This window comes from Drosophila erecta, unplaced genomic scaffold, assembly GCF_003286155.1.
Source record: "Drosophila erecta strain 14021-0224.00,06,07 unplaced genomic scaffold, DereRS2 tig00000283-arrow-arrow-pilon, whole genome shotgun sequence".
Taxonomy (NCBI): Eukaryota; Metazoa; Arthropoda; class Insecta; order Diptera; family Drosophilidae; genus Drosophila; species Drosophila erecta.
Window position 1 is genome coordinate 777,979 of NW_020825217.1, and position 12,696 is coordinate 790,674.

The 12,696-nt window shown below is 47.3% G+C and overlaps 2 protein-coding genes across 7 annotated transcripts in view; one reads left to right on the plus strand and one right to left on the minus strand.

Moving 5' to 3' along the window:
• Positions 1–12,696, minus strand: part of LOC6555766 (uncharacterized protein CG43867) — a 123,039-nt gene that overhangs the window by 44,728 nt on the left and 65,615 nt on the right. The window lies entirely within an intron of this gene.
• Positions 3,159–3,784, plus strand: LOC6555765. The gene is made up of 2 exons (XM_001982402.2): positions 3,159–3,230; positions 3,282–3,784. The coding sequence occupies exon 2, from the start codon at positions 3,292–3,294 to the stop codon at positions 3,682–3,684; it is 393 nt and encodes a 130-aa protein (XP_001982438.1). The 5' UTR covers positions 3,159–3,230; positions 3,282–3,291; the 3' UTR covers positions 3,685–3,784.

The following is a 12,696-nucleotide window of genomic DNA, read 5'->3' on the forward strand; positions in this document are numbered from 1 at the left end:
CAATCAACAAAAACAGAAACCAATACCATTCGTCTCGCATTTCCGAGGACTTACAAACCGACAAACAAAACAACAAAAAAAGATCCCAAAGTCCTACCTGAAACGCAGAAAATGCGAGAGAACGAAAGGCAGGAAAATCAATGTGTATCTTTGTGGGCTGCTGAAACGGTTAACAAGTCGTATGAGTAATTTTACGAGGGCCGAAAGAAACTTTTTATGCCGAGCCCCAAGATATCCTCCAAATGCCAAATGTGCGCCGCACACACAGCATTTTTATTTGCGCACGCATAAAATGCCATTTCTAATTTACGATCTTCGACGGTTCGGGACGGAATGGGTCTTACCCGGGCTGTTTATGATGAATTTTCGTTATTTTCCTTAGCTTTATTGTTATGGTTCTTTGTTCGCTGTTTGCTGCTTTGCTGATTGCAACCCCGCACCTCTCCCGCTCCGAACCCACTGCACACCAAAAATTATGCAATAAAAGCCAAGTCGAAGGAGCCGAAACGGGAAAAGCGGGAAAGCCATGGCCATGGGAAAGGAAGCCACGCAAGATTTCCCCTCTAATTAGATGAGCATAAAAGCACCAGATGTAGATTCGTTGTTTGGAAAGCAGGGAGAGGAAAATTAATGACGTGGAAATTGGGCAAACACGCATCGAATGTCTGTTCCCATACTCTCAATGTTTTTTCGTGTATATTCACAGATACTTCATTCCCTTTTCTGGGTTTAATTGGCAAGCTTTTGATGTCTGCGAAGATGCTTCAATGCCAACGGAAGTCTAAAACCGACTCTGTAATACAATACAATTTCAAATACGCGGAGGAAAACCTGAATTCCTCATTTCAATTTGTTCAAATCATTATTCGTCGTTATTATTCCCGAAAAATTCCTGTTTGCATTTCGTTAAATCAATTTAATGAACCCAAAAACACAGCATTTTTCACGCTTCAATTTGCCGAAAATTTGTCAATTGACCCCCCAATCCCCCGGATTTCCCGATTCCCCATCTAAATTTCAAGCAGCACATTTTTAAGGGAGTCCGTGGAAATTGAGGGGGGTGGCGAAGGGGGCTGTGCGCATGCTGCATACATAAATCAATTTCAATTAACGTTAATTAAATACGCATCAAGTGGGCATGACCACAAAGCAAAATACAGGGGCAGCGGCCGAAAAGGGGGTGGATTCTTGTTGTCAGGGTGCTTACCAGAAAAAAAGGGGGCTTGTGGGTGGTGGGTGGTGGTTGGCAAGTGGGTGGTGCTTGGTAAGCGGGTGGCAGGCCGCACAAAAAAGGAGATTGAAGCGGCGAGTGAGAATCGCAGATTGGCATAGAAACCGAAAAGCCCCGGAAAGTATGCTCTGCAAATTGAAAATGAAAATGGAACTGCAAGAGTGGTGGCGGGGGGGATGTGTCTATCTGACCATCCAGCCACCCACCACCCAGCACCCACCACCCACTATTGCACGCGTCTATTTTGTGGTTATGCGCTTGGCTTGTCACGAACCATGAAACCAGAGCCAACTACACACAAAGCATGCAAAAAAGTCGGCCAACGAAAAAATGGGAGTCTGCAGAAGATGATGGGACTAGCAGATACCCTGTTAATGGGAAAACCCAGGATTGCAAGCCAATTGTTTGTGTAGCTAAAACTTAAGCGGGTCATGCTGCATTCGCCATAAGGATTTGTACCCTTTGCCGCCTCCATCTAATAAAGGTTTTCAACTGGGCAAACTCTACTGAGAGTTTCGCAAAAGAGTCCCTTTTTTCGTTCATCTCGAGTGGGCCCAAATCCTAGGGCTCCCCAAAAACACTCGCACACACGCAGATAAGCAAACACTCCAAATGGGATTTGCGAAATATGCAGTTCTAAAACCGCAATGATGGGGCTGACCATGCGAAAAGGACTATGCCCATGCTGGAAAGCCGGGACCATGGAAACCGAACTGCCACCAGAACAGACACATCACTTTTAGCATTACACGAGTAACAATGCCAGTTTCCCATTTTCCTGGTTGATTTCCCCCCTTTCCCGCATCGGCACTCTTTTTCGGTTATGGGCCTGCAAATGACATTGATATTTTTCCACTTTACGGGAAAATGCCGAAAGGCCAACAGAGTAACATTTCGATTGGAACTACGAGACGCTAATCTTTCACGGGATTCCTTATCTACTACATTTATTTATGTCGCTAGACCTAGAATGGCGTGCATCAGCACGAAATCTGCACTGATTGTGTGCCGCCATGGCAAACTGCTTTCACTTTCGGCACTTTCGTGACTTTCACCAATTTCACCCCACATGCCGTTGGCTGTTATCGCCGTACAAATAATTTGCCCGCGTAAATCATTCATAAAATGTAATGTGCATGAATGTAAAGCAGAAGGGGTGGGGATTTCCGCCTCTTTTCGGCTTTTGTAGCCAGTGTCGACTTTCGTGTAATTACAAAACTCATTAGTGCAGAAACTTGTTGGTCGTCGACCCTTGGCAAGTATGCAATGCTAATTGAAATCCAAGTTGTTGGTGGCGCATTCTTGCAAAGTCGAGGAGGCGGATAAGCAAACAGCCCCCAGCAGACCCTCGAACCCTCGAAAACTCACCCATTCGTCTGTGGAGCTGGCCTTGTAGATATGGGTTCTCTTTCTCTGCCGCAATGTGGTTGCCATCGCCCTTTGGAAGAAGGTCAGCATCCGTCAATAAGGAAATCCGCGAATAAGGAAAGCTGTGGCATGGCCAACGAACAAGGCCATCCTTGCCCCACATCCAACTGCTGTTCCGCAGCCATCAGCATCATCATCGGCTTGATGTGAGTTCTCTAAATTCAATTCGAAACTAGTGCGGAATTCGCGCTCTGCGTCTGATTTGCATTCGCAAATTGGTAATACAATAGGTGGGCGGCGGGCAGTCGATTTTCCCCCCAACCGCCGAGTCTCGACAATCCTGATAGCGCGCACTATACGTGTATATTGAACGGAGTGGAGGGCATTTGGAAATCAACATAAGTGACACCATTTTGCATAATGGGGGTTTCCGAAAACAGTTGTTCGGCCAGACTGGCTAGACCGGCTAGTGCGATTCCAGGGAACACAACTGTACCCACAAGCCCGGCGGCTATAAAAGCAGACGGCTCTGGGCTGCGCTGCCTCAGTTGGAGGCGCCCCTTGCAGCGAAAAGCCGCTTGCAACACGACGTAAATAGAAGGGCACCTCCAGGTGGAAACTGAACCAGCAGGTGGGCACTGAGCAGGACTGAAAGTTCTTGCATTCTACTCACTATTTCTAGCCCAAGAAGCATGTGTCCTATCCTCTCACTGCGCTGCTGGGGTTGCTCCGGCACGAAGGCTTGCAAGAAGCAAATAAACCAGCAGCAGGAACAGCAGGAGCAGCAGCAGTCGAAGAACAACCGCCAGGACATCCAGATGAACGTGCTATCCCCGGAGCTAGCCTCCTCCTACGAGGTGGCCATCGGCCAGTCATCGCTACCCAGCATGAGCCCCAGTCTGGTGGCGCTGCCCCGCCGGATAGTCACGTCGAGCACCCTGAGCTCCTGGGCCGGCGAGGAGGAACTGTGCGACATGGAACACTACGAGGATCGCACGCCTTCTCGGTGGCACGCCTGGTGGCTCAAGAGGGCCTCCACCGAGGATCACCTGTCCATCGTATCTCAGCGGAACTGGTTTGAGTAACAGATGGACTGTATCAATCCACGACACAAATGTATAACTTACACGGTGTTTCGGTAGAAGCTCTTCTATTTAATAAAACTACGGACTCTGTTTTTAGTTGGCACGGAAAGTGAAACTATTTTTTTCCCTTCTTTGGCCACAAGGAGACAATCCACGTGCGATTGTACCCCTTTTGGGGTATGCATTTTTAAAATGAAATTACTCCACGTTTTTACGGGAGCCAGAGGTAAAGGATTCTTGTGGTTAAGACTGAGTAATAAAAATTTGATTAGCTGCTTGTTTAACTTTAATTAAGTTGATTCCGCACACACACACACACACTGAACGTAGGAAAGTTAATCAAATATTTAGCAGGACCTCTTTGCCGTTTTCCCGTGCGAGTGCCGCAGGGTTAAATTCAGTTTTGGGCTGGGCTGGGCTGGGCGTATATTAACATTTTGGCTAAGCAAACTGGCGGGAGCAGGCAAACAGCAAACAAACAAACAAATGCCGGAATATTCATGATGATCATTAACACACAGGACACACAGCAACAGAGCTTTCAGGATATGCAGTCCAGAAGCAGCCAGTGACGCCTGCGAACAAATTTACACAGCCTCTCGGCGGCGGCGGGAGTTTAAGGACCCGAATATGTCTGCAGGCTCCATTATGTCCTTGGCAAAGTGCTTCAACCTAAGCCATTAGGGGTAACTTTGCCGGGATGTCATTAAAATAAAAATCGAGAGCGTGTTAAATGATTTACAAAAAGGGCGGTGGGCGAGTGGGGAAAAACAATTTGGTGGCTCTTCCAGTTCATGTCGGTGGTTTAGACTCTTGGCTTCTTTTCCACGCGCCATTTTTGTATTTTATGCTTTTTATGACTTTTCAATAAGTTTTCCCCCAAGACGAGACGAGTGGAGCCGAGGGGAGAGCAGAGGGAAAACTTTTCTGCTCGGGCCATTAAAGAAGGCATGTTTAGTATCGATAAGTTGCAGCTTGGAGCAAGAAGAGCATGTGCTAGAGCTTGTAGGAGTTCGAGTTAATGCAAAACAATTTCCATAATAAGATATTCTAACCCCAACGCAGTGCTTCAGTTTCACAAAAGCGTACATACAGTACACACGAGTGTATACAGTTCTCAGAAATCGGAACTCAGAACTGCTTAAATGCTCATGAAGTGGAACCCGACTCTTTAAGTTTGCCTCTCATTCAATTAAGCTCAGTTTTGGCGTAATTCCGGGGATTTGGGACTGGAACTGGCACTAGCACTGGCACTGGGACTGGGACCGGGTTCCTTTCCAGCTAATCGTCGGCCATTAGACGCCAATGACACTTTTATGCCACTTTAATAAACTTGAGCAGCTAACAAGCTTATGAAAGGGGGAAGCGCGGCACTTGTACGGCAAAAGTTTTCGCACGTTGCGACAAATGTCTTGAGCTGCAATCGTCCCAGGAGGTTTGCACTTGCCACAAGTTCGAATTCGTGGAGGGAGGTTGACGGGGGTGAGCATGTACATACATACGAGTATGTACGCATACTGATACCAGCAATCATTCCCCTAGTCCGCAGAACCCCGGACAGACTTCTAATAACATAAGCAAGTGAAATGCATAAATAAACATTTGAGGGCAACGGCAGTTTTTCGCCCGCCCCAAACCGTTCCCTCTGTGAATTGATACAAATCGTTCAATAATCACGCAATTGCATTTTACTTCCTGCGGGGAAAAGTGATGGAGGGGGCGACAGTGTGGGCAAATGCGAGGGAATGTCCTTGCAACGTCCCTTGGGGTTAAGCGAGTTCCTCGGTAGTTGCGTTCTTGCGTTTTTGCGCTTTTGCGTTTTACATTTTATAAATGTCGCATGGTCGCAGCGAACCAGATCTGTGCACATCGCGGCAAAGAAGAGCCATTTAAAGTAATTGGACCTGCAATACATAAAGCCAAAAGGGAGTATTGCCAAATGGGGCAGAAGCGAAACCCATGGCTTGCATCTTGCAACTCAGCAATAGCTAATTGAAATGCGGGCAGCCAACATATCAGCCCGAAAACAATATTAAGCGCAGTGTAATCTAGAGACATTCCTTTTGCCATAAAGCATTACCAGCTTGTAATTGATTAAAGAGAAGCCGGGTGCCCTGGATGAACCGCTCCTTCGCCAACGAGCGCATTAATTTCAGGTGCGACCACAACCACCCCCGCAACAGTAGCAACAGTACTACCCGTTTACAGAGTGTTATTTATCATGTGGCAAATGTTGTAATGCATTTTGTAATCGGTACAAAGCAATCACAACGAATTGAAGCCAAAAGCTGGTGGGCGAGGGGCAGCGGCGGGGCGGGGGCGTGTAAGGCACGTGACCAATCAAGTGGGCGTGGCAGGGGCTGACTGAAAAGGGGATCAAAAGGGGATGAAGCGGGATTGTGTGCGTTGCTTTTCCGTTGCTAAATTAATGGAGCACGGAGAAAAAGGGGGGCGAACTTAAGCTGTAGTGACAGCGCCACGTATCTTCACCCTGCCCCTTTAATGCGATCAAAAATAACTCAAACCTAATTTACTTGGCCCGCATCCGTGAAATGAACAATTCCAAAAACGCACGTAAGTGCTGGTCGAAGCTGAGATATGTTTTGCCTTTGGAAGTAACACAATTAGCAGAAATAGGAAATGCATTTCTCATATGTTTCAGTTTAACATTTCCAGTTTTTATGGGTTCCTTTTCTTAAAGCCCTGGGCTGGGCTTTAAGGTATCTTTTTGTGCTCGGCTTAAGTGATTGGTAACGGTGTAGCTGTGCATGTTTTTTGACTGATAAGAGTCCGCAAAACAAACCCTTTGCGAGGAATTTTCGCTGGCTTAGCATACATTTGGGGGAAATTCGGGAGGAGGAGATTTCCAGGGCGTTTCTGCGACCAATTGGAGAAATCGAATCAAAATGTGAAGCCCTGCGGAGCGGAGCTCGTGCTTTTCCAGATATAACGAGGTTATTAATATTATTATGGCCAAAGTTTTGCAACCCCTTTTCGATAGCATCATTTGGGGCGCCATTAATTTGCGAGCTTAGAAACTTTTGCGCGCAGGAATTAAAAAATGGGAAACGGATGAGAGGGATAAGAGGGATAAGACGCCAAATCGAATCAGAAAACTTTAATGACTTTATGCGCCAAACTTGTTACGCAACTTGACCCCACAATTTCGCCCTTCTTTTCGGCGGCTAAAAAGTTTCCCTCCAATTGCAGTCGGTTGCAACACGTTATTGAGCAGAATTCAATTAATTAGCTGCCAATAGTTGAAGCGGTTCTTTCACCCACCACGTTTCTGCCTCAAAACTGGCTCCCCCAATGTGCATCTGCATCGCCCCCCTCTGTCATCATCATTATTTTCGCCGCTGCGTCTAAATAATTGATGGAAAACTCAAATTGCTGTGTGCTGGCTCCCCACCTTTTCCACCCAGCTGACCAAAGCAGAATCGCGCTTTTTCAGCTCCTATTCCATTAGTTGCACTCTCTAATGGGTTTGACACGGACAAAGGATTCGAGGGCATTATGTGGCAAGTTCGCTAATTGGGATCGTGGCAACTGCAGATACAGCAGGGATACAAAGGGAATTTCAGTTAGGCCTTCAGTTTGTTATGGCCAAAGAAGAAATCCGTGCAAGCAATGTGGGTAAACGCCATTAAAGGCCTGAATCCAGCATGCAAACTTGAATCATTTATCCCCCCTCCCCCTGCACACCCCGCTTGGGTCGAGCGCCTCCGGGTCATGCATAAATCATGGGCGGAGGGTCGCCAGCGAAGGCGGGGCAGGGTGAACCGGTGGCAAAGGGTTGAGCAAGTGGCAAACTTTCGCTTTTGCTTAGGCCTGTCGTATTTGACTGCGGTTGAGATTTGGAATCGATAGCCTCGTCTCCTTTGGCCACCGCATCCTCTGGCTGCTGGAGGTGCGCGAGGCGCAAGGGGCGAGGGGCGAGGGGCGAGCCAAACGTTTTGCACGCCACAAAAGTCAGCTTAGCTTATTTATTATTTACACGAATGAAACGTGTATGAAACCGACAGAAATGCTACAAAGCGAGGAAAAAAGCGAGGCAGGAAAAGTCGAATCGGGCAACAGGGAAAATCCTCCAAGGAGAGCAAGCAAATCCCCAAGTATATGTGCGAGTGAGTTTGTGATGGTGGTGTTGGTGTTATGTGGTTGATTTGATTGCTTTATGCACCCAGTGAGTAGCCGCATGAATTTCAAATGAGGCGTTCATTGCCCCGTTCCTTTGCTATCTTTGTTTTTTTTGCCCCCTGTTCGATGCCACACTTTGGTTCTGGACTTCTTGGCTCTGAAGGAATTCCTGGCAACTCCTGCCTTTTACTTATACCAAGACTCGGGGAAGCCGTGAAAAATAACACCAAAAGGCGGAGGGCTTTAAACATTTTGAGGCACGACCGCAGTGCAGTCATTATCCTGGCCAAGATGGGAATGGAAAACGAGTGGCAGCAGCACCTTGGCTGCCACACAACGTGTTGCACACGTCCAGGAGAGGGGCAGGAGGTGAAAGCCTGGGTATGCGTTAGCTGGGTCAGTGTTCCTGCAGAGGTAGGTGGGTGTTCCCACAGTAATTTGAAATTCATGCGCTTCGTATGTGGAATAAATTCAAGATTTTGATTTGCTGCTACGTGTGGCAAGCTGTTCCCCTTCCCCCACCCCTTCCCCTACGCCCCTCTGCAATTGAAGGTGTGAAATCGCACATGAAGGATAATAAAAGTGAAAAGCGTGAGAGGCTGTCAGACCCAATAAAAACGGAAGGCGAAAGCAGGGGCATCAGGTGCAGGTTTCCGCCTTTGTTGCGCTTAGAGTTTTCGAACGAATCGAATTAAATATACTCGTACTTGTATGTATTCATGCAGCCAGAGCCCCAAGTTGGTCGCCAAAAAGGTTCAAACGAAAGTATTGCCCATGCACATATTAGGCGCTGTTCGTGGCATTTTGAGAGCCAAATGGCGGGCGAAGCAGTAAAAGAAAGGTGTGCTCTGTGCCCAATTAAACTACCAATTGCAATTGACGAAGATGACTAGATGAAACTGGCCACAGATCCTTAGGGCACACACTGAGCCAAAAACCTGCAGACTTCTCATGTGATCTGGCTGTCCATCTATAAAATTAAAGTTTATCCGCCGCCACGCATTCCGCCCCTAGGTGCCGTGCTCAGGTTACGCCCCAAAGCAAATCATCACTTAGTGGCTCCCCAGGGCAGGATCAAACGCACACATGTCCACGGAGCCACACACACACACACACGGGGAGACAGACACATACAGCGAAATATGCTGATTACAAGACGACGAGGACGCCATCTGGCATGGGTGTGAGCCAATTTCAATGACTTTACTCTTATTTATGCCGTTCGAAAAGTAATTTATAGCATTTAACGCCTAAAAGCACACTTGCGATTTCAGCAATTTGTTTGGGAGCGAGGGCGAGGGGAAGGCGAGTCTGAGCCCTTAGAGATGCCAATGATTTCGAGGACCCAGATAGACAACTGCGCAGGAGTCGCAGGAGCACGACAAGCACATAAACACGCAGGCATGACTTTCATCCTCGTTCCCGCTGTACTCGAGTTTTGAGTTTACTTGTGTTGAAGTGGCGCAGCGAAAAAAATCCAAAATAAGCCTTGCTAAGAGGAGTACGCCGACTACGAAATGCTCACTATAGATGTGGAAGCCTCGAATGGCTTAGATTATGCAAGGATATTTATTTATTGAGCGGACGCTCAAATGTACCTTTGGGCAGCTCAATAAGTGGCCTCAAACCTGGATCTGTATCTGCAGATTAATGTGTGCGGCACGCCCAAAGTGCCAAACGGCTGCGGAGTATCAAAAGGCGGGAGAAGAAAGGAAAAATACATGTCAATGACTTTACAGAAAGCGGAAACTCATAAAGATAAGTGTTGACACGGTTGCCAACATGGCCGTCCTCTTATTCGCCTCCTCACTGTACTTCCTTTCCTCGCTTCTGCCTCTCTAAGTGGCATCTGTCGTCTCGTATTTGTGTCACTCACTCACACTCGCGTCAGTGTGTGTGTGCGTGTGCCTATGTGTGTGTGCGTAAGTTTTGGCCGCTTTTATATTAAGCCCGAGAAAAAGGAGAAGCTCAAAGAAGATTTTCGACTACACCAACTTGTTTGCAACTTGTTTCTGCATTCACGCATTGCACCAATAATCACGAGATGAGATTCATGAGATTTCACGAGATTTTCTTCAAATGTTCACCATCTATTCCTATCGGTAGTGCCTATACCCCCACCATTAATTGAGCGACCGGGAAGCTATCGTTGTTATTATTATTATTGCCAAAGCCATGGCTGGCAATTAAATACCCGAAGCGAGACTGTATTGCTATGCATATGCCGTGTATTCAGCCACGTTGAATGGGCGGAACTGGGGAACTGGGGGATCGGGGTCACCACTTGTGGTTCGTTGGCCCGGCTAATTAATGTTATCGCATTTCATGCACCACTTGCTAATAGTTATCGACAAATATTTCACTGTCTGCCGCCGCCAAAGGCAAAACTAGCGCATTTGGTTTAGATATCCTTACTTTACTCCTTTATGCCATCTGGGACACGGTATTATTTAATTTTCAGGGGAGGGAACCGGAAACCGTTTACAGTTTGTTATGCGGTTCATTGGCTGCAGACCGAGGTTCTGATTTCGTATTCCCGGAACGCTTTATTCACGTAATTTATGGCTAATGTCAAGGCAATTGCCGCCGTTTGATTGATGCGAAAGTGGGGAATGATAGAGGAATCATTGATTTACTTGGAATACTTGTACAACTGGTGCACAGCACAGCTAACACGGCTCCAATTCTCAGTCCCCCGATAATCACAGCTCGTACTTAGGTCTGGAACAGTAAACTCATTGGGACATCAGCGACAAACCAATAAGCTCAAGCCCTCGTTTTCTGTTTCAGTGTACATAGGGGCAGACTTTCCGTCCGGAACGGGCCTTAATTAAAAGCAGCAAATGAAATGCACATCACAGGCCTCGCCAACTTTCCGAAAACCCAAAAAAATTCAAATAAGTGTAAAAGAAAAGCGGAAGCTAGGAGCGAGTTGCGGAAAAAAAGGTCGGAAATAATTACGCGGCCACGGCAGAAGCGAATGAGATTTCGTAGGTCCTTTGGACTCCTGTGCGCGATTTTTTGGCGCATAACAAAGATTTATGCCCGGCAGAAGGTAAAACATAAATTTGATGCGTCTATAAGTAGCCAGCAAAAGCGGCGAAAGCCAAACAACAACACTGGGCGCAGTGGCAAGGTGGCAAGGTGGGTGGTGGTGGTGATATTGAGGCGAAAAGTTGATCCACCCCTCGGAGTTTGGCTAAAACTTTTCACTCTTGTTGTTCTCGTTGTTGCTGCGGTTGCATGATACGGAAATTTGTGCGGCTGCCACACACAAACACACACACACACACTCCTTGAACTTTCCAGCGGCAAAAAGAAGGAAACTTGAGTATTTAGCCGTAAGTGGTAATAATTACGACTCCGGATACGAGGCCCACGGCCCGGAGTAACAGTGGGCGCCACCAAAATGGCCGGCTGGTTTACAGTTACGTTCAGCTGCACACAAGTTAATTAAGTTTAATTGGATTAAAATTATACAAAATTATACAGAAGCTCTCCTCCTCTCTCTCTCTCTCTCTCTCTCTGGCTGGACATGGCCCGCGAAATCTGCATAAAGCACAGGCTGCAGGACCACAGCATGGAGATGGCGGCACATCGATAGCTCATGAGGCCAGGATGTTTATGAAGTTAAAGTCGCATCGAACAAGGAAAAAATGTATGCGAGTATATGAAATGAGTACTTCAATAAACACAGTCAAAGCAGCTCAGCCAGCCATCTGAAGGACTCCATGTACACTAGTTGGCCTCCTAGGGCGAACTCAGAAAATCACAATCCCCACATTGTACAGTTGCCTCGGGGACGCTAAAACTGACGTTCCATCGCTCAAGCAGGGCGCACCAAAAAAGTTTCCTAATCAACAGTCGTGACAGGCCCGCCGCTCCCAGCTGCACTGCTTTATAATGCAAATGGAAAATTCTATTAGGACGAAAGAACGCTTCATTTAATTTACGAGCCAATTTGCCGCTTGTGGAGCAGAGGGGCGCGGCGCCTTGCCCCAGGAATGTTGACAAATTCCACAATATGTTTTCTATGGAGCACTTTTTGGCCTGGCCTGGCCTGCCACCGCCCAAAACACTCCCCAGTGCACTATTCGGATTTGGAAGAGCTTGCAGCCTGGCAGCGCTGCAAAGTATGCTTTAATTTTATGACACCAGCACAACAGCCTCCGCCATCCCCAATGCTCTTTATTGAAATATTATGCAACAAAGTTGATGAATTTTGAGCCCGACGAACTTCAGCGGTGCACGGGGACTGCGCATTAAGCGAGTACCGAGTCCCGAGTCTCGGCCAGGATAAGGGGATACGGGCTAGGGACGCGAATCTGGGGAGTGTGGGCAATGACTCTTGGCCCTTTTATCATTGTATCAGGTGTTTGCCAGGCCCGCAAGACGGCGGGCCGGGAACAAAGGAAAAAATATTATAATAGCAATTGAGAATTGCTGATGAGCCCTGCCACCACGCTGAGGACTCGAGTCTGGGTCGCTCTGACTTTTCGGCGAGCTGTCAGCTCACAACGATGTGCACTGGGTGAAACTGGGATTTACCCTAAATGAAACCACTCAAAAGTTCAGAAGGACTAGACATCGAGTTTGGGGCTTAAGGAAAGGTATCAAATTAAACCACTTTTAGCATGCTTAGTGGCTTAGCAAATGCTGTACTACAGAATGCATTAGGCCGATCAAAAACAATGCCAAATTCGAAAGCTACAGCAGTTTAGGTGGGTTTTTCTTCGTGTGCATAAACCGGAGCTGAGGCTCCTGGTGCTTTGCACAGACTTGATGCCGAGGGAGCATTTTAATTATTCAACATTGTTGACAAAGTTTCCCCTGCCTGCGTGTGAGGGAAGGCTGTTGAGCAATATGATTTGC